Source organism: Heterocephalus glaber, unplaced genomic scaffold, assembly GCF_053883595.1.
Source record: "Heterocephalus glaber isolate CG9 unplaced genomic scaffold, H.glaber_assembly_v1.0 deba00001688, whole genome shotgun sequence".
In the NCBI taxonomy this organism is placed as follows: Eukaryota; Metazoa; Chordata; class Mammalia; order Rodentia; family Bathyergidae; genus Heterocephalus; species Heterocephalus glaber.
In genome coordinates this window covers 10352337-10374567 of record NW_028258413.1, presented here as the reverse complement: position 1 = coordinate 10374567, position 22231 = coordinate 10352337, and the positions used below count along the sequence as shown (strand labels likewise).

At 49.6% G+C, this 22231-nt stretch overlaps 1 protein-coding gene across 31 annotated transcripts in view; it reads left to right on the top strand.

The window, feature by feature from the left end:
• LOC101700329 (neuronal acetylcholine receptor subunit alpha-2-like) overlaps positions 1 to 22231 on the top strand; it is a 48580-nt gene that overhangs the window by 13827 nt on the left and 12522 nt on the right. For 2 of the 31 annotated variants that reach the window (XR_015446414.1, XR_015446407.1), the window contains exons 1-14: positions 8746 to 10304; positions 10458 to 10496; positions 10588 to 10691; positions 10784 to 10822; positions 10935 to 10974; positions 11590 to 11714; positions 13505 to 13635; positions 14735 to 14866; positions 15500 to 15736; positions 15870 to 17586; positions 17684 to 17809; positions 18539 to 18694; positions 19105 to 21304; positions 21433 to 21542. Coding sequence is in view for 8 of the 31 variants with exons in the window: in XM_087198758.1 (XP_087054884.1) it covers positions 20257 to 20301; positions 20442 to 20503; positions 21082 to 21542 (568 nt within the window). In the remaining 23 variants the exon portion in view is untranslated. Of the gene's footprint in view, positions 1 to 8701; positions 10305 to 10457; positions 10497 to 10587; positions 10692 to 10783; positions 10823 to 10934; positions 10975 to 11589; positions 11715 to 12145; positions 12308 to 12874; positions 12971 to 13504; positions 13636 to 14734; positions 14867 to 15499; positions 15737 to 15869; positions 17587 to 17683; positions 17810 to 18538; positions 18695 to 19104; positions 21543 to 22231 lie in introns of those variants that run through there. The other 29 variants (XR_015446420.1, XR_015446417.1, XR_015446412.1 and 26 more) reach the window with 28 other exon arrangements.

Sequence of the window (22231 nt, the reverse complement as noted above, 5' to 3'; positions counted from 1 at the left end):
AATCTATCTACTTCAAGGCCATAACCTAGGTAATCCGAAACAACTGAGGTGATGGCCCTGGTCAGAAGCCACCTGGCTACACCACCTCTGCATTAGTACCTGTGCCACTATGAGGCCTTGTCAAGCTTCTTGTGCCCTCAGAGCCCATGCGTTATACACCACCTTTAAATGCCTGGCTTCCTGCTCTTATACACTGGGCTCCTTCATGTTTTCCATATAGTTCACCCTTTCAGAGTCTCACCTGACTGTAACTTCTTGCTCTAAATCCCCTGCTACACAACAGGAGCTCCTGTAACACCATGTGTCTGTGAGCCCAGGGCCAGGTACACCTTCCCTCACTGCCCTCTGCTCGCACTGTGCCTTACCCTCCCCAGCCCCTTCCCTGAGTGTCCACAGCCCACTGATCTGATGACTCACTGACCTCCCTATACAGTGGTCTTTAAGCTTTGGCTTTACCATATGACCTTACCCACTAGGGCTTATTTAGGTCTGACTTGAATCACCAAGGTTAAAGTCTTGGTCTACGTAGTTATGTTTAATGGCCTGGCCAGAAATTCTGGCCCCAGTGCCCCTGCTCCTAGGTCCCTATGCCCTGCTTGGGCATCCACTTAAATCTCTTACCTTACCACCTCATTTTATATAAAAGCTTTATGCTTTGCCCTCACACCTGGCTGGACCTAGAGGACTTTATTTTGCTCCTGACCTGAGCAAGTTCAAGTGACAGCAGTGACGCATGCAGAACAAGCTGGTCAAAGCCCCTGCCTGCTGTACCTGCTTCCCAGAAGCCCTGTCCCTAGAGCCCCTGCTCCCATGTCCTTGTGCCCATGCCCTTAGTGCCCAGAGCCCTTGGGACCGTGCCATCCTCACCTCATTGTACACCCCTGACATTGTGTTCCAGCCCTACCCCTGGCCCTAGCCACCAGGCCTGAGTGAGATATGTACTTCATGTCTTGCCCTAACAGATCCAGGCCTAACTGCCTGGCCAAAGGCCCCTGCCACTGGCCCACCACTGGCCCCTCTGCCCTTTGTCCCCACCCCTGGCACCCTGCCCTGTGTTATGTACTAGATGCTCATATAGATCATTCCTACCTAGCCACCTGTGGACATCTGGCCTTAGGATTTGGCTTTTCTATCTGGCTTTCCCTTTTAGGCTTCACTTAGCTGAGAAATTAAACTAGTGGGTAAAGACATGGCCCCAATAACCTGTGCTTCGGACTGAGGTGCTGGCCAAAGCTCTCTGTCCCAATACCTCTGCCTGGAGGGGACGTGCCCCTATCACTCCTGTGGCTGCCCAAGCCTTAGACCCCATGACTACCTGCCTGCACATACACTCCTGGCCTTATTTTATGCATGCTTTGGTCTTCCCATATGACCTTACTCATCAGAACTTAGTTACTTACTTGACTGCTCAGCCAGTGTAAAATGTGGACTGCAGGATCCGGGCTCACAGCTTTTCAGAAAGCCTCTGCCCAATTCCTCTTCTCTATAGGACTGTTTCATGTAACGGGCCCAGCCCTACCTTCCTGCCCAGTGTGCCCATGCCCCTAGTAGCTGCACCTGTAGCTCCTCATGTCCTCATGCCCCATTTTTACCCACATATTGTGACATACCTGGCTTTATGCTTTGGCCTGAATCCCTGGTGTTTCCTTGCAGGCCTGCTTTAGCTCCTGATATTGAGCACCAGATATGCAGTGTAGATCTGAGGAGTCCATGCATAACTGCCTGCCCGAATCCCTCTGAATCCCTCTGCACCAATCCAACTGCTCCCTTGCTCCCTGCCCAAGTGGCTCCTGCTTCCATGCCTTGCTGAGTTACCTATACATCTGGTGTAACCCTTTGGCTTTATCCCCTGGCTTTACCAAATGTGTATAATTTAATCATAGATTTTCTTCATATAATATACAGCTTTGGACTACATAATCTATGTGAAATGGATTTGCCAAAATCCCCACTACATAGTGTCCATGCCTGTTTTCCTAAAAAGCATATTCTGGGAGACCCAGAGCCTTACCCACATGCCTTTCTACAAATAGGTTTATGATTTGACCTAACATCTGTCCTCTGCTTCCAGGCCTTAATTTGCTCATTATTCTCACCAAGTTGAAAGTCTCTGGTCTAAGTAATCTATGGTTAAGATCCTGGCTGACCACCCTCAACTGATTTTGTGGCCCATGCCCATCCCACACCTGCCCTCTGCTCCCCAGTCCTGTACATACCTTGGCTAAACCCCCTCCATGTTGGTACCTGGCTTCATGCTCTCCCTTTCAACTCATTTTGCACTGTGCCTGCTTAACTCCTGATCTATCTTGCCCAGTTCAAATTTTGGCCTGGTGAGTACACAGTTAACTGCCTGGCCTGGTGAATAAGAGTACCGCCACAAGGCAGCTGCTCCATAGTACCCTGTCTGGCAAATCATGTAGCCTTGTGTCCGTGCTATTATGGCCTGATCTGCTAAGATCATTGCCCTGGACACTGGCTCTTACGAACCAGGCGTTCTTCAGCTTTTGAAGATGCTCATTCTGATACAGGCTCAACAGCCTTCGGAAGCCCCTGACTGAAGACATTTGTTCCATAGAATTGTTAACCCATGTGGAAATATGACTAATGAACTGCCCTTTTATCTCCACCTACAGTACCCACACCCATAGCACCTAATGGCCTCATACCCCCATACTACCTGTCTGATGTGACATAGCTAGGATTAATAGTGATTTGAAACCCTGACCTTCCCTACCAGACTCTCTATACCTTCCAAATGTACTACCTAACCAGATCACACAGGTGACTACTGGATGCATAACTTCCTAAACAAGACCCTCTGAGAAAATCAGACTGTTCCATTGACACCTACTTCCAATGGCCATGGCTCTCTCTCTGCCTTAGTGTCCCTGCCCCAAGTGTGACAGCCCTAGCCTGTTAGGTCTTCATCATTCCACAACACCCACCTCCTATGACATAACTTGGTAAAATAGAGGCCCAAAAGCATGTGAGGCCTTATATAGCTCCAGAGTTTGCTCATCCAACATGGAATCTCAGTCTGAGCTGTTCAAGCTTAAGTAACTGCCTGAATCCCACTCCACCAACCCAACCATGCCCTGGGTCCCTGCCCTAGTGATGCCTTTATCCAAGGCTCAAACTCTTCAGCCCCATGCATTACCAAGCTACTTACACCCATGCGGTGTTATCCATTGCCTTCTCCCCTGGATCAGCCAAGTAAACCTCATTTTGTCATAGAACTTACTCAACCAGGACACTGTCTTACCTCATGAAATCCATGATAAATGGCTTTGAAGAAACCTTTATATTTTCTTCCACTTTCTTTAACATTGCATTTCCTGAGACCCAGGAGGCCTTGTACAACTTCCTTTTCCAAAGCTTTATGCTTTGGCCAAACATCTGCGAATTCCGCCAGGCCATTTTCACACTTTCCTTTTCTAATGCAGTTAAAAGTCTGGGCCTGAATAATCTGTGCTTAGCAGCCTGGCTGAAGCCCCTGCCCATGGAACCTGTCTCCTTGGAATTTACTCATCCCATATCTGCCCTTAGCTCCCCATTCCCATATACAACCCCCTTGTCTTACCCAGTTCCCTCTTAGTACCTGGCTCCATGCCTTCTGACTCAACCAATCTCTCTTTCCTACTACTGAGCCTTACGTACTCATGATGTTCTTGCCCTAGTTCAAAATGCTGCCCTGAGTAGTGCACAGGTAACTGCCTGGGCTAGTGCATGAAGCTCCTACCATCAGTTAACTGCATGGGCTGGGACAAATGACATCTGCCATGGACCAGCTACTCCCCAGCACCCTGAGTGGAGAGACCACACCCGTAGTGACCTGTGCCCTGACTGCCCTGTGCCCTGACTGCCCCATGCCCCTAGAACCCATGCCTTACCCACCACCTCTGTACATCTGACTTTATGTCTGACCTTACCCCATGGCTTCACCCACCGCACCTCATTTGGCTCCTGCCTTTACTCACCCAACCTAGAGCCTTGGTCTAAGAACTCATGCTCCATTGTTCTCCAGTCACTGCCCAATGCCTAAACAGGACAGCCTGTCCCTAAGTGTCCTGCCCTGTACCTCAAGGTCCTTGTGCCCAAAGCCCAGCACCCATTCCCCTAAGAGCACAGCCTGTGAGACCCCGTGCCTTACCACTTCCCTTTATATTGCTGACTTTGGCATTGGCTAAGACATGGCCTTGGCCTCTTGACTCAAGTTTGCTCAGGACTCTGCTCACCAACTTTAGGTTCTTTGTTTTAGTCATCCCTCTGCTATAACCTGGATGATGTGACCCTGGCCAAAACCACCTGTCCATACAGCCTTTCTCCAGCACCCTGTGCCAGAGTTGGCTCTTTCCTGGCTCTACAACCTCACAGAGACCTTGCCTTACTGGCTAGCTTTAAATCCCTGTCTTCATGACTTCATGCATTACCCTTCCTCCCTGCACTTAGGCACCAGTCTTCTCTAGCTTTTGAATGTTCTCACCCCATGGGCTGACTACTCCAAACTCAGCAGACCCAGCCAAGGCCCCTGCCCTACAGCCCATGCTCCCATAGGGCTATACCCTGCTGGCTCCTGGCCCAAGTGAGCTGTAACTGAACTGGTCCCCTACCTGACATTCCTCCTCCCTCAGGCAGTATGGCTTTCCAGGCTGCCTTCCACCACTGGCGTTATGGTTTGGCCTTGAGATGTGGCCTTACAAACCAGGCCTTCCTCAGGTCCTTCCTCAGTCAACACCTGAGCCTCTGCAATCAGTGCTTAACCAAAGGCTGGATAAATGTCCTCTCTCCATTGTCCAAATTCCCTTGCCCCTAGCGCCTTGATCCTCTCACCTGGCAGCCTGTAGCACCCTGTGACTTACCCATCTTGTATTAGAGAAGAAGCTTCAAGCCTTGGCCTCATGAGGGGCAAAACCTAGCTGGTTTTCCTGCTCTCCTTGCCTTCCTCTCGGAATTACAAGAGATAGCCAAGTGATGTGAGTTCATCGACCTAGCCCTGCCTCAGAGCACCTTGGTCCCCTGTGCTCTGCTCAGCTCCCCACTTTCTCATGCCCCTAGTGCTCCAAGCCCTGGAGCCCATGTCACCTCCACCTCACAGTACACCCATGGCTTTGCCCCCAGCCCTCTCCCCTGGCCTTAGTCACCTAGAGTGATGGAGCTTCATCCTTCTTCGCCCAGTGCTGCATCAGGGCCTGACAGTTTCATGCTGAGCTATCTGCCCTAAGAACTGAATCACCCTTGCCCCACTGCTGGGGCTCATGCCCTTGTACCCCCACCCCTAGTATCCACACCCACATGTCTCATGGTCATAGAGCCCATGGTTACGTGGCTTCATGGAGACCTCTGGTGTCCCACTTTGTCTTTATCCCCAGGCTTTACCCAGTACCGGCTATTTAGCCTTGGATCTCATTCCCCTAGGACCCAGTCTTGGCCTTTGTAATCTCTGCTCAGTGCCTTTACCCCTGGTTCCCACTCCAGTGCCCTTGCTCCTGCTGCCCCTGCCACTAGTTCCTATGCCCTTAGCATCCCTTTCCCAAGCAGTGCATTGCATGAGACCATGTGCCGTAGCAACCAGGCCTCCTTCATTGCTCTTAAATCTTCCCACCCAGTTTAAGTACTTTGCCTAAATAATCCCTGTTTGACGGTCCAGCTATGGGTGCTTCCAGAATCAAGCTGTCCCTTGTCTCTTTGCCCAGAAAGACCTGCCCACTGCCACCCCGACCATACATGCCTTGGCTCATTCAGTTCTCTGTTGCCACCTGATTTAGGCTTTGACTCATCAACCATTCTTATCCCCGCTAGGCCTCCCTTAGCTCCTGATTTTGTTTATCCAAGTCAAAATCTGCACCTAAACAATCCACATTTTACAGCCTGGTGTGGTGAATGGGGCTCCTGCCCCCCATGCTGCTGTATTGCTCCATGCTAGAACCCTACTGGCACACGCTTCTCTCAATCCTTAACACTTCCTTGGCCATCTGCTTTTTCATTCTCTCCTTGTTCCATGGGTTCACATATGTGGCCTTAGGCGGCTCCTGCCTTTACTCTCCAGCATAGAGTCCTGGACTAAGGAATGCTCGCATAATGGCTTCAACAGAACTCTGTCCTGCCGAGCTTCTATAGTCCAAACCCCCACACCGTACTCCAAGCCCTTAGTGCCCCTTCTCCCAGCCTTGTAAGTCATTAGGGCACATCCTTTATGCACCTCCTTTACCCATCTGGCTCCAGGCCTGTCCCTGTCCCATGGCTTCACCCATTACACCTTCGATAGAGTCTTGCAATTGAGCTATACTTGATGACTTTGAAATCCCTGCCCAACCCCTATCCCCATAATCCCTTTCCCTTGCGTTCTGCCATTGCCGTTCAAAGCTTCATGCTCAGTGACCTTAGCATCTCTTTCCTCTAAGCACAAACTGTAAGACCACATAGATTACCACCTGCCACATAGAGTTTAGGCAAGTACCTGGCCTTCGCAACTGGCCTTATTGTCTCCTGACTCTGCTACCCAATGCTAAATTCTTAGCCCAAGTAATCCATTTGTGACAACCTGGGAGATGCCCTGGCTGAACTTCTCCATACTACCTTTTTACCTAGTTCCTGGTGGTACCAAGAGCGGTCCCTATAGCTCCTCATGTTCTCACAGCTCATGGCTTACCTACCTACCTATCTTTAATATGTGGCTTCTAGCATTGCATTTGCCACTTGCTCTTATGCAACAGGCTTTCTTTACCTCCTCCTATACAAAGGCTTGGTCTGAATACTCAGTGCTTAATTGCCTGCCTTATAGCCCCTGTTCCACACCACATGTTCCCATAGCACCATGCCCTAGTGCCCTGTACCCTAACTGTGCCCTGGGTGGACTGGCCCCTGCTGTGACTGTCCCCATTCCTCAGATACTGGCTTACCAGCCTTGCATCACCAGTGGCTTTATACTATGGCCTTACCCCATGTCCTTACCCATCAGACCTTTTTCAGGTCCTGACTTGACTCATCCAGTTAACTTTTGACCTGTGTAATCCATGCTTGTCCTTAGGCTGTAGGTCCCGGGCCCACTCCTATGTCCCCTGTCTCCGGTGCCCTGAACCTCTGGCTAGGAACCCTCCAAACCCTGCCCTTGCCCACTTCACTTTACACAAGAGGCTTTAGGCTTTGTTTGCCCTCACACCTGGTGGGCCCCAGCAGGCCTCGCTTGGCTCCTGTCCTCCCTCACCCAGTTTCAAGTGATGGCTCAAGCAATTGGGTGTAACAACCTGGCCAAGCCCCTGCCACTTGCTCCTGTTCCAACCCTCCTACCCTAGTGGCCTGCTCCCAACACCCTGTGGCCCTCATGCCTGTGCCCTTAGCATCCTGAGCCCTTGGCCCTGTGCCATCCCCACCTCATTGTTTACCCTGGCTTTGTGCTCTGGCCTTGGCCCCTGGCCTTGGTCACCAGGCCTGATGTAACTCCATCCTTCTTCAGTCAAGTCTTGGCCTGACTATTCCATGCTTACCTGCCTTGCCTGAAATCTGTGCCACATTTGTCCCACTGCTGGTGCCTGTCCCCTTGCACCCCCGCCCCTAGTGTCCCAGTCCACAGTCCTCATCCCCGTGGACCTCAGCCTCCTTCCACACCTGGTTATGGTCTTTGGCTCTCCCACCTGGCATTCAGTGCTTGCCCTTATTTCTCTCCTGACTTTAAACTGGGCATGTGGCATCCTGGCCTGACTTATCTGTGCTTAGTGTGTTCACCCAATCACTTTGTCCCAGTACCACTGCCCTGTAGAGCCCCCAACTGTAGTGCCCCTGTGCGTGCTCAGGGTGCCTCGTGCCTTTACACCCCTACCCAAAGACCCCATGGCCTACCACCTGCCCTGGCCTGTGGCCTTCTCAACCAGACCTCAGTGATCTCCTGACTTGCTTGGCCGGAACAAAGCATACTCTATAACATTCATGGTTAACAACATTTTATGAGACACCTACTTGGCCATTTTCCTGTGTCCATTTGTGCCCCTTGCACTTATAATTTTCCAACCAACTTTTTTGACACTTGGCTTTATGCTATGACCCAGCAGAATTCTTTTTTCTCCTTACTTGCTTGTCTTCTCCAAATATTAGCCAAACCAATGCATTTCAAGGCCTGACTGACACCCAAGTTTCAATCCTCCTGCTCCTCAGTGCCTCTTTTCTAGCTACCTCGCCGTGTACCCCTGTGCCCCTAGGCCTTAGCGCAGCACATGCTGTACCTACGTCACTTTTCCACCTGACTTCCCATTTCACCTTAGCCTCTAGCATTCCCCTTTAGGTCTTCCTGAGATCCCGCCTTTACCTGTCCAGTTAAACTCTTGCCTTCATCAATGTTTAATGGCTTTCCAACATCCATTACCCCACCACAGCACTGTCCTTTCCCCCTGTCTTCGTATACCTAGATTTATGCCTTCCTTCCCAGCCCTTTCTACTCTAAACTGACTATAACTCTGGGCCCTTTGGTGCAGTGCCTTTTAGTACTCCTGCCCTATGTGTTCTGCCTGTTCATCCTTGTCCATATATTGATATCTAGTTCTCAGTCTCCTGCCATAGTTCATAGGACTTTACCTCCAGGTGCCGTACATCTAACTTACCTACCTGGACTTAGTAAATTTTTTTTTTTTTTTTTGGTACCGGGGATCGAACTTGGTTCCTTCTGCTTGCAAGACAGGTGGCGGAACCACTGAGCTAAATCCCCGGCCCTGGACTTAGTAAATTTTGATGTTTCTCACCCAAGCTAAAGTTCAGGCCTTCCTCTTCAGTTTCCAAACCTTCCATACTTCCCTGGCCTCATCCACTGACTGAATTCTGCCTGTAGCCTACCAGTCTAACCCACCTGCCTACCCCACCCACGGTTTAAGCTTTGTTCCCAGCTTCTGTCTGGACCCTCCTGGCTTTACACACTTGGCTAAACCCAGTTCTCCTCCATCTGGAGCTAATTTAAATCTTGCTGTCCTCACACTGTCAATAATCTGTACTTAGCAGCTTGACCAAATCCCTTTCCCTTACTTTGAGCCATTCACCCACGGGGTGCACTTCCTACCAGAGACACTGCACAGAGGGTCCTGTCCTATGCTCCCTGTCTCAGGCTGCCTATGTTAGCCATCCAGCTATACCCAGACATTAGCCACATGGTCCTGTGGTTTTGCCATGCCACTTGGCCTTGCTAACCAGACTTTACACACCTAGATTTGTTCAGTGTCTAACCCCCACTTGGCCTTATTTGACCCTTGGCCCTTTACCATTTTATTCTTGGCATTGTAGACTCTGTCTATGTTGTTATTATATCTGTCTGTATTGTTATTGCCCCTAGTACCCTCACTTTTGGAGCTGCTACCCCTACAGCCCCACATCATTTGCCTTATGCATGTACTTTTGCATAGCAGGATTTAGGTTTGGCCTTATTTATCTCCTCTAACTTTACTCACTTTGAAGCCTTGCCTTATGTAGTCTGTGCTTAGCAAAGCTAGCCGAATCTCCCTGCCTCAAAACTCTACCTATCCTTAGCATAGAACCCTGCCCTTAGCACTGTGCCCTCAGCTGCATGTTCTTCATCATTTGGCCCAACTTCACCGGTCTTCTTTAACCTCAGTGGACTTGTGTTGCCTTGCTTGGTTTCATGCCTGGTCTCACACATTTAGTTTTACCTTTCCACACAAGCACCTTGGTGTTAACTATTAAACATTATTCAGATGGTCTCAGTCTCCTGTCCTAAATTCCTTGCCATAAGATCTTTACCATCAGCAGCCCCTTCTCCAAGCCCTAATGATGCCCTCACCTAGAGATTCCAGGTAGCTGTCTGTGTGAAGCTTCCTGGACTGAGGTGTGCCCAGAGTGGGCATAACAACTATGCTCCTCTTTCCCAGTGCATCTGTTCATCCACAGGATAATAAGGTAAGTGTGTTGATGTCTTTATGCAGGACAGGGACCTGTTCATCTACATGGATTCTAGTGTCAGTCTGCAGATGTCCTCATGTAGGGCAGGGAATTGCACCTGCTTATCTAGTATAACAAGATACTAACTAACAAGTATACTAACAAGTATACTAAGGTGAGCCTGCTGATGTCCTCATGCAGGATAGAGGATCACACCTGTTTTATCTACAAGCATACTAAGGTAAATCTGCTGATGTCCTTGTGAGAGAGAGAGGATTACACTTGTTTATCTACAAGGATACAAAGGTCAGCCTGCTAATGTCCTTGTGCAGGAAAGGAGATTGCACCTGTTTATGACAAAGATACTGAGGTGAGCCTGCTGATGTCTTCATAAGGGAGAGGGGATTGCACATGTTTATAAGGACACTGAGGTAAGCCTGTTGATGTCCTTGTGTGTGAGAGGGCTGGCACTTGTTTATCTACAAGGATAGTAAGGTCAGCCAGCTGATGTCCTTGTGCAGGAAAGGGATTGTACCTGCTTATCAATAAGGATACTAAGTTAAGCCTGCAATGTCTTTGTGCAGGAGAGGAGATTGCACCTGTTTATCTACAAGGATACTAAGGTAAACCTACTAATATCCTCATGCAGGAAGGGACAATGGACCTGTTTATCTACAGAGATCCTAAGGTAATCCTACTGATGTCCTTGTGCAGGAGAGGGGATTGCACCTACTTCTCTATAAGGATACTGAAGTAAGCCTGCTGATGTCCTTGGGTAGGATAGGGTAATGAAACTGTGTATCTACAAGGATTCAAAGGTGAGCCTGCTGATGTTCTCATGCAAGATAGGGCAATGGATCTGTTTTATCTACAAGGATACTAAGGTAAGCCTACTGATGTCTTTGTTCAGGAGATGGGATTGCACCTGTTTATCTACAAGTATATCAAGGTAAGCTTGCTGATGTCCATGTGAGGGAGAGGGGATTGCACCTGCTTATTTATAAGGTTAGTAAGGTAAGCCTGCTGAAAAAAAAATAAATATATTTTTCTTTTGGTACCAGGGATCAAACTCAGGACCTTGCACTTTCAAGGCAGGCGAGGGTGAGGAAAATTCCCAGACATGATCTATACTGGGTTAATGACCCTAACCATGGAGACTGGAGACTACTTTATAGGTTATATTAAAATGGGCCTCAATTGAGCAGGTCTCAAGTAAAAATCCATCAAGGGTCCAATAAGAAAATGGCCCAGTTCATGACACAAAATTACAGAGGCCCTTAAAGCCCACACAAGACTAGATCCTTGGTGTGGAGAGGACCAGCTTTTTCTTAAAACCTACTTCATCTCTCAAAAAGCCTCTGATACCCAAGTCAAACTTAAACATTTTGAGGTTAGGCCCCCGATCCTCATGAGAGACCTTATGCTGGCTGCCTTCAAGGTGTTTCAGGGAGAGAGGAGCAGACTTAAGGCTGATAATGTGGCACCTATCAAACAGGCAGCCCCCACTGATGCCTCTTCTAAAAATGAACCCTCTGGGGGCTGGGGATTTAGCTCAGTGGTTCTGCCACCTGCCTCACAAGGACCCAAGTTCAAGCCCAGGCACACCCCCCCCCCACACAAAAGGAACCCTCTCGACCTTGCTTTAGCTATTAAAAAACTGGACACTAACCCATGGCCACAAAAATCCCATCCCCCTCTGTGTTTTTGGTCACTAAGATGGACCATCCTGGAGCCACACAGAGCCTGGGGCCATCTTCTGATCACTTTGCCACAGAACTACTAGGAGCAGCTCTTTAGATTGAAGAAGACCAGGCCACCAGGCCCCAACGCCATCCAAACAGGTAAGCTCACGGTAGGTCTCCACAGCGAGAATAAGTCCATTTCATTCCTTGTTGGTACAGGGGCTACTTACTCCTCCTTTCCTAGTATAATGGCCAGGCCAGGGCTCCATGACGGGGGTTCAAGGGCACCCTTCAAACTCCTGAAAAACTCCTCCCCTCTTGGGGAGTGCTCCTGATCCTCCAAGCTTCAATGTCTGCCCAGCTTTTCCACAATCATCAATACCATATCCTGAAGGAAATCCCTTGTACTGTTTCTTGTAAATGCTGCTCACCAGAGGTGCTTCTGGGATAGAGTGCACTTCTGGCTTTCATATCTGCTCTTCTTGATGACCTGATCATCATAGACACTTACTTAACCTCTCAAGCTTGGATGGAATCATAAGGGTCACATGGACTCTCAGACCAGCTGATGCAAGAATCTTCTTCACCAGATCTGACCTCCATCATCCCAGCAAGGAAGTGATGGGCCTGCCTTGTGAGCTGGGTCTGATGAACATCACCCCACTGAATCCTCCAGCTATCTCAGGGCTTCAGGTGTCTCAGCTCTAACATGACTCCAGCTAAACACAGCTGACTTTGCCTCCACAACTGGGGTAAAACACACTTAACAAAGGTTACCAATCCAGCCATTGTGCTGCTGGGTGGCAGTGAGGATGCATGGTTGCTCAGCTATGATGCTTTAGATCTAGGATGTCTCCCCAAAGTTTCATGTGTTCAGATGTGGGGCTTTTGGAAGGTGATGGGATCATGGCAGTGCTATACTCAGGAGTGGATTAAGCCACTGATGAATTTATCACTAATGTGCTCTTAGGAGTTGGGGCCTGTTGGAGAGAGGAGGTCAGTGGGCCGGTGAGGGGTATATCTTCCTCCTTGTCTCTGCTTCTTGACCACCATGATAAGAGCAGCTCCCCTCTGCCCACACCCTTCCACCATGCTGTTCTTCTTTGCAGCCAGCTGACTATGGACTGAATGAATCCTCCTAAAACATGAGACTTCTTTTTTTTGGTACTGGGGATTGAACTCAGGACCTTGCGCTTTTGAGGCAGCCGGCAGCACCGCTGAGCTAAATCCCCGGCCTTAGGCTTCTTTAAGTTGTGCGTGTTGGGTATTGTGTCCAGCATGGGAACATGACTAATGGAGTGACCACTGTCTATCTGCAGAGCCTCTTTGTCTCCCTGAACTGCAGCTCTGCACATTCCCCCAGCCCCCAGCAACATCCATGCAACCCTCTATTTCTGTGGATTTGATGACTCCAGGTACCTCCCATAAGTACTGTGCAGTATTTGTCCTTTGGTGTTTGTCTTATTTTGCCTAGGAGTGTTTTCAAACTTCACCCATATTGTAGTGTGTGCTAGAATTTCCTTTTATAGGCTTGGATAATCTTCCACTGTGTGCCTGGACCACATTTTGCTTTTCTGCTCATCTGTTGATGGACACAGGCTGCTTGCTCCATCATAGGGTTGGCCTTGACTACTTGCACTTCACTTTGCTAGAATCTAAAGTCTGAATTTCCAGGGAATTCAATCCTGCGAGAGATTGGGGAGGCCATATGAATCACACAGCAGGAGTCACCACGTGCATAAAAACACTGCATTGTACTAGGTCACTAATGGATGTTTATGGCAAGAAATTTGGAAAATGTAGGAAAAAGGTCAAAAAGAAGTAGAAATTGCCTGTAATTCATGCACCCAGAGAAAACAGGTGACCTACCTGTACACTGGGAAGAAAAGGAGCAAGATGGCACCAACAGCTCTCCCGAGATTAAGTTGGCTGTGCTGTTTCCTTTGCAGAGAAGCAGCTTGGAAAAACCCCCTAGGGAGCCAGGGACCTCAGACCCAGCTGCTTCCACTCAGCGGGGCCACAGAAGCTGCTGAGGCCCAGGCTGGGTGTGCACTGAGCAAAGCAAATGGATGATTCCCAGGTAAAGCTGCCCTCCGGGGGGAGCTTCAGCATCGGTATGTGGACAGGAGCAGCCCCTGCTAGTCCCTCTGTCCTTTCCCCGTGGGGGTCTGTTCTGGGAGAATTTTCAAGCACAGCCCTGTTTTGAGATGTTTTGGGGGCCAGGAAGGAATGAGGCACCTCTCAGCTAGGACAAAGTGGGGAACCCTAGGGCAGGGTGTGGTATGGCAAAAGGCAAGGGCGGCTGCTGGTCAGAGGCAGTATTCTCCCAAGGGAACAGAGGTAAATATAAATCTGTTTCTGAGTCTTTGAATTGAAACCCTCTGGGAATCATGTCCCCTGTGCCAGTCCCAGGAAGTGAGCAGGGTAAGGTGTGCGATCCCCTATTCACGGAAAGGACAAAATATCAGCAGGGCTGAGCTACTTGGCCAGGCCAGTTCTCTTCCACCAAGAGGGCAGGTGAGAGGTTGGGGGGGGGGGCTGGTGAGATGCAGGGACATGGTGGGGGATGAGAATTGCCAGGTGGACTCCAAATTCTGATTCCCCCTTGTGTGTGATGGTTTTTTCCCCCTAGTACTGGGGATCCAACCCAGGGCCACCACACTGAGCTAGATCCTTAATTCTTTTAAAATAATATTTTAAATTTTTGAGACAGTGGCTGGCTAAGTAACTAAGTGACTCAGGTTGGTAATCTCAGTCTCCCCAAGTTCTGGGATTCCTGGGCTGGCTTATATTTCTAAAGCATTCTCTTACTCATTCATTTTTAGAAGTTGTAGTTAAAATATAGATAAAGTTTACCATTAGTGGCATCTAATTAGTGCATTCAAAACATTGTTCAGCCACCACACTACCTGGCTGCAGAACATGCTCATCATCTCAGAAGGAAATCCTGGGCTGGGGTCTGTACCAAGAGCCTGTGTCCTGTCTCTGGACCGTGTGCACAAAGTGCACCCACACAGATGACACCCTAGACTCCTAAAGAGAGAGATTTCTTTTTTTAAAGGAGGCTAATTTGAATGGCAATGCTTTTAAAGGTAATGCTTAATGTTATTGTAGTGACACATTTTAAATCAGATAGTAGAGTAAATAATGTGTAATCTTAAAAATGCTGTTTCCCCCAGCAGGGATGTTGAGACAGTTCATCCACCCTTGACATCTTCCTACGGCAGCTTGCTGGCTTCTGCCTGTGTCACCTCCCCACAGTCTAAGGAGGGTTGGTCACTTGTTATGGGGCACTCAGCAGAAGAATACAGGTATGGACAGATGGTGTTCATTTTTCAAACAACTTTGTGGACTATAATTCACCATAAAATTGACCCTTTAAAGATGTATAGTGAGGAAGCAGGGCGTGGCGGTGCACACCTGTTACTCCAGCACTCTGGGAGGCTGAAGCAGGAAGATCACAAGTTTTAGTCTAAACTGGACAACTTAGCAAGACATTGCCTCAAAATAAACAATAAAATATGGAGGGGGATCAATTCCCCAAGATCTCCCCAAATACAATTTGGTGCATTTCAGGGTATTCACAGAATTGTGCAAAGATCGCTGCTGTGTAGTTTCAGAGCTTCTTCATTGCCCCAGAAGGAGACTCAGCAATCACAAAGCAGTCATGCCCCGTTCCTCCCAGTCCCTGCCCCTAATCTGCTTCTGTTTCTGTAGATTTGCCTGTTCTGAACGTCTGGCAAGCCCAGACCCATATGATAAGTGGCCTTTTGCTGCTGACCTTACTTAATGTCTTAAGTCTGCATGTGTGTAGTAACATATGTTGGTCCTGCTTTCCTTTGGTGGTTGAAGCATCTTGCATTGTCTGGGTAGCTGCATGTGTTCCTCTGTCTATCAGCTGTTATGAGTCATACCTGTGTTCTTTTGTTGACTGCCCTGTACAGCGTGATTATCTCCATCGTGCGATGATGTACCGAGTCCAGAGCCTCTGTCAGGCCTCCTCTGTCCAGCAACTCTGCCACACCAGCAACCTGGGAGCCCCCAACAGCATCAGGATTCAGTCCACAGCAAGCCTGGGCCTGCTCTGCTTCTGATGGGCAGGAGAAGCCAGGGCCTCTCCAGTCCTGCATTCCTGTCCTTGACAAAGCTCAGCTTGTGGTGGTTCCTACTGATGCCAGCAGGTGAGTATCCTCACTAGGACTTTGTCACACCTGTGCACCCCCAGACTGTGAGGATGCTCCTGCAGGCCACCCATTGCACTCAAGGGAGAAGGCCGAGGATTTCTGGCTTTAGCAGTACTTTAAATGTTTCCAGCATCGGTGTTCTTCATCTGCAAAGTGCAGGTGGTACAATCGGCCTCTCCAGGACTGAATGATGCTGGACTATCACTCAGGACATACACATGGTAGGTGTCGTCACTGTGGTGCCCGCTGTCTTCTGGATTTTGGAGCTGGAGTTCTCCACTTGCTGGGACAGCAGAGCCCTGGAGTGGGGATGCTGTTTGCAGAACCCAGTGAAAACCTCTTGGAGCACAATTTTACAGTTCTCTGCCTACCTGACAGGAAGTGGCAAGTGCCAGTAGGTGGCTTTCATCTGCCTTGTGGGTGGGGATGATGGCCACTCTCCACCCAGGTCCAGCCAGGATCTCTTCAGTGGATGAAGCACTCATCCTGCACCTCACCCTACATAGACCAGCCATCTCCCCCATGTACCTGTGCCCCTTGAGGTTCCTTTGGTCTCCCCACTCCCTGCTGCTTCTCTACCACAACAGTCCCCACCTCCTGTCTAATCTTACCTAGGTGCTGACATTTAGTGAACAATGATGGGATGGCTCTGATAGACATCACCACCATCATATTAAGTCTATGCCAGAGTGGGAGCAGAGTTGGATTCTCACCTCCATTTGCCTGAAGACCCAATGGAGGCTCAGTGTCTTGGGTACCTTGGCTCTGAAAAAAGGTGGACAGAAAGCCACATGACCAGACCATTTCCTTGGCCTCCTGTGGACCCCTCCTCTTTTCTCCCCATCCCACAGCCCTGAAGCCCCCACACCCAGGCCAAAGATTGCCTCTTCAAACATGGGTATGGCCAGTGCCCCACACCTGGGATGTGGTGACTGCTTCAAACTGTCCACCACCCAGCTTGTGACATTGTGCCCCTGTCCTTCCACGCTGGGCTCCCTGGAATTGGCCCCTGGCCCACCAGCCCCTTCCCCAGGGTCTGTTGGCCTTGTCCATCCCAGCCCACCTCAGTCACAGACCCTCAGCCCTCCTCCTGTCCTCTCTCCCTTGCCTTAGCCCAGCCCAGGAGACCCTCCCAAGAACACTGTTGGGCAGCAGCAGGGGATTGTGTGGCCCTAGGGAATCTGAGTGCCTGAGGCAGTTTCAGGAGAGGTGGGCCGCCTTCCTTTTTCCTGTTTTCCAGGCTGGTTTGCCAGTCTAATTGTGCTTTCTCTCTCCATACTACTGGTAAAGAACCAGATGATGACCACCAACATCTGGCTAAAGCAGGTAAGGCCCTTCCCTGAAGGAAGGGACAGAACCCATTGACCCCAGCCCCTGTAGGAATTTCTGCTAGTGAGGGCCCAAGGAGAAGCTAGATCCAGAATTCATGGTTCACGAACAGTGGCTGCTTAGGATGGCCAGGGCCAACTGGCAGCAGACAGCTCCTGAGAGCTGTGCTCCTTTGTGGCTAGAGTGCTTGGCATCTGGCTGGTGGCTGGATCTGTTCTGGGAGGTCCAAGGCTGCTTCTGTTACATGTATGTACTTTGGCAGGGGGATATGGGAGGTTCCGGAAGGCTCTAGAAGGTTCTGGAAGGCTGGGCCTGACAGGGATCCTCACCCTGTCAGGCACTTGGAAGGTCTTTCTCCAGCAGGGGAGCTGGATTCTCACTTGGTGGCTCAGGGCTTCCAAGGTGACAGTTCCAAGAGGCACGAAGTAGAAGCTGCTGCGGTTCTCTTACTTTTGGACACTAGCCCAGCATCAGTTCTGCTGTACTCCACTGATCCAAAGGAATCCAGCTGGATCCAGGTGAGGAGCATAGCCAAAGACTGTATGGCCCTCTGATTTGCCACTCCTGGCACAGACTCAAGGACAGGCCCTAATTAGATCCCATCCTATTCCTCAGGCTCTTCCCAGCCACTCCCCAATCCCCAACACAGAGGAGGCTGGAGAGTAAATGAAAGAGGACCCAGACCCTGGCACACAGCATTTTCCTCCAGCCCACTGGTATCTGCCTGTCCCTATGGCAGAGGTGAATATGCAGAAAACCACAGGACCAGAATGTCTGCCCTGTGTGCATGCCTGGAACTCAGTTCCAAGTTTCATGCTTGCAATGGAGGCTTTGGGCAGATCTCTTTGACACCATTCACCCCCAGGCTTCTAAGGGGTCTCAGGCTCCTCTTTACAGACTTGCAGGCAGGGGGCTGGAACAAGGAAGGTTCCTTGGGTACCTGATAGGGGTTTCTGGATTCCCAGGCATAGCCCTGTTCTGGCATCATAGCCCCTGGCAGTGTGGTGATGAGACCCCTTCCCCACCACAGAAGTGGAAGCTGACCCAGAACCCTGACATTACCTCCCTCTGGGTCCCTTCTGAGTTGATCTGGATCCCAGAAATTATCCTCTACAACAAGTAGGAAGCAGTGGGAGTCTTGAGGGGATTCAGGGGTACCTCCCAGTGGGGTAGTGACAGAGGCTTGGGTGGGGTGGCCCTGCCTCCCTCTCACCTCCTTGGCTTATTCCTTTATTTTTCACTCCTATACACTAGCATTTAATGAGCACCCACTGCCTTTCAGTGCCCGGCCTTGTGCCGGTGGACAGACTTGCAGGTCCTGAGGGGTCATTGGGAAACACAGTGCAGGCTCAAGGGCTGGCGTTGTGATGATGGCAATGTTGTCAGAACTGTAAGAGGCTTCCCAGGGCAGTGACTTTGAAGGGGACAAACTCACTTGGTGTGACTTGTGTTTCATCATGCTATTCATAGCTTCCTCATGCACAACCAAGAAGGACCAGTCTGACCAAAGGAACTAGGAGCTCACAGAAGGCAGTGGGGAGGCTGAAGAGAATCCCAGTGGGCAAAAATTACTGAGTTAATTTTTGATCAAAGAAATGGAAATCTATACTTCATTTGCACTGTCAGGTAATTTTTTTTCATGAGAAGTCAAGCTAAACACTTTTTTAAAAGCAGGGCCTTGAGGAAACCACTGCTTCCTTGAGATACAAATAGCTATGAGGTGCTGCAGCCACATGATTTTGGATAACAGTGGTGTCCACTGAGCTCCCTCCACCCCAGGCCATGGGAAGACACCTGAGCACAATAGAGTCCTCAGTAAAGACACCAGCCTCCAGCTGGCCCAGCCCCTGGCCATTGGTCCCAACTTAGGAAATGCTGTTTTTGAATGATAAATAAAGGTGGGGAGGCTCACTTCAGTATTGTGTGTCTCCAGATAGGTCAGAGGGAAGCAACAAGGTTTCCTCACACTGTCCAGCTCTGGGCAGGCCCAGTGCCCCCACCCAAGATGCACCCCTCACTACAGGGTTATCTTGCAGGCCTAACAGGGCGGCAGGTACCTGGTGTCCATGGCTGCTGCAGGACTCGAGCCCCATCCTATTCCTGTGCCCAGGAGCTGGTGCCAAGGATCCTGTGCCTCTGGTGGAGGTCAGGAGCAAAGTCCTGGCATCAAATATGACTTGGGAGTTTCAGGATTGCTGGTAAGGCTTTGGCTAGGACTACTTGGTTATCACAAGAAATTCTTCTCAAGCCCAAACACTTGCAGACATTGAATTAAAGAAGAGTTCCCCCTCCTAGTTAAGTCAATGAAGTTGCTTGGTTTCTCCTCCAGGATGGGAGCTTGTCACCACTTAGTGGAAGTGAGATGACCAACACTCCTTAAAATTCAGTTAATTTACTTACTGTTTTGGTACTGGGGATTGAAGCCAGGGCCTTCACACTGAATGATAACCTTATCCTCTCTTTATTTTGAGACAGGCTATCACAAAGGCCCTCAGTTTCCCTGGCTGTGCTCATTCATGTTATCCTGCTGCCTCAGCCTCCAAGAGTACTGCGATTACTGGTCTTCACCATCACACCTGGTTCCATTTAAACTTTTGATTGATGTGTTTATTACTCTTTTTAAAAAATGTCTCTCTTCCTTGTATTCTGATTCCTAGGCTTTAGAATTGACCACTGAAACTGAAGGGGAAGGGATGAAAAGGGACTCAGCTTCCTGTCACCATTTTTCCAGTGTCCCCAGAGTCCAGGTGTCCAGTCCCCCGATGCCTTTAATTCCATCTCCACTGTCCCCATTGAATCCATCTCTCCAGTCTCAAGGTGCCCTGTGTTACCCTTGCTCTACCTGTTCCTTGTTCCTGTGGGACCCCCTGATGCTGTACTGTCCTCCCAAATCTCAGCCAGATCTTGGGCTGGTCAAGGCAAACTTCAGAATGGTGTCTCCCATTCCTCAGGCCTACGGAGTGAGGCTGGCTCAGAAATGCATGACACATGTGAGCACTTCGCCAGCCAAAGTGCTAGGTCCCATCCTAGCAAGGACCGATGATCCAGGAGGAAAAGACATGACCTTCCTCTAGCTGAGGCTGACCCACCACCTGTTAGAAGAGAAACTACAATCGCTCTGAAAAGAAGAAATAATCTTATTAAACAAACAAAAACTGGCCAACTGCATATACCCCAGGAGCTCAAATATGTACAGCTCTTATAAAATTATCTACATGACAGTCACGCATGAGGTGTGATCAAAATACACAGTGAATGTTCAAATTTGTAAAAATTTTATTATAGAAAAGGATAGATTTGCCATTAATTCCCCTCAGAATCTTTGCCCTGCCTTGGAACTCATTTGTCCCATTGTTCTTTTCACTTTGTGAAGGAGCTGTCTGCATTCCTGAGTGTCTTTGTGCTGTGTGATCAAAACCATGATGAATGCTGCTGGTGAGTGCCATCTATCAGAAAGGCTTGCAAAAATTTCACAATGTATTACTTCGTCCACTTTATTCCCAGGATCTGGCACTGTGTGACTTCTAGCACCTCCCCAAGGTCAAAATGACCATGAAAGGAAAATGTTTTGAATCAGGATGGAAGCAGCCACAACAGCAAGAAAGAAAAGTTCCAGAACTGCTTCGGAAAGTGGCAATTACAATGGGATGAAGCGTGTGGGGAGGATTTTGAGGAAATTTATGGCAGTGTGTCTTTCTATGATGACTTCTGTATTTTCAATCATACCCTGTATATGATAAAACATTTAGATATTAATAGTGATTATTTAAAAAATTCTCCATGCCTCCCACTAAGACCTTTAAAATTCCTACTTTTGCAATGGAAACAATGATACTTGAAAAGACACCCAGGTGTGTGTGTGAGTGTGTGTGTGTGTGTCTGCTGGGAAAGATTCACACTTACGAATGCACACTGCCATTGAGAAACCACTGTGTTTTGGGGTTTCCCTGCCTCTGGTCTCTGGGCCTGGCGGGTGTAGAGGGGCCCCAGCCTGTCTCTTCTCACCCATACAGGCGAGGATTGGAAGTGACCCTCTTAACCAAGGCCCACCTCTTCTCCAGAGACACTGTGCACTGGGTGCCCCTGTCCATCTGCAAGAGGTCCTGCCTTCTGCCAGCAGAACTGCAGATAAAATCAGCTCCGAGGCCTACGACAAGGTCAAGATCAGACAGCAGACCTGAAGGACTAGTGGGAGAGCACTGCCTGACCATCATCATTTCCATGGCAACAACCACAGTGAGATCTACCTCAATGTCACCTGGAGCTTCATCACCACTGGCTACTGCTCTTCCATACCGTCACCCTCATTTCCTGTGCCTGATTGTCTCCTGCCTCACCATGCTCATCTTCCACCTGCTTTCTAGATGCAGAGAGAAGATACCTATGTGCGTCTGCATGCTGCTGTCCCTCACTGACTTCCTGCTGCTCGTCACTGAGATCATCCTGACCACCTCACTGGTCACCCCGCTCATCAGTGAGTGCCTGCTCTTCACCTCAATCTTTCTGACCCTCTCCCTCATCATCTTGATCTTAATGCACAATGTGCACCACCACCACCACCACACCGTGCCCTGGTGTGTGTGCTGGGCCCTGCTGGGCTGTGTGTCTAGGTGGCTCCTCATTAACTGGCCATGGCTGCCACCCCTGCAGCTCCAAGAACCCCTGGCCTGAAGCTCAGCCCCTCTTATCACTGTCTGGAGACCAAAGTGGATCCCCAGGAGTTGGAGGAGGCAGAGCAGGAGGACACATGGGTGTATATGGGCCTCCCAGTCCCTTCCATGGGTATCTTCTCTGGGCATGGTGGCCTGCACCCCAGGGCCTCATGGGCCCATGGCTGAGGCTATACCAGGGAAGTGTGAGGTCTTGCTGTCACCTTGCGTCCAGAAGGGCCTGGAAGGTGTGCACTATAATGCTGAGCACCTGTGATCTGAGGTCACCAGCTCTTCAGTGTGTGGCAGCTGGGTGAGGCCCCTTCCTGGGTGTCTTAGCAGGGAACCATCTTTTCTCTGGTCATTAGCTTGGGTCAGCCCAGTCCCTTCCCTCAAAGACTTGTTCTCTGGAGTTTAGTATCAACTGTGAGAGAGGACATCTAACTGGCAGATCTTGGGACACTTTAGCAGACATCAGAGTATGATGGCGTCGAGAATGCCCCCTGTAGCCCAA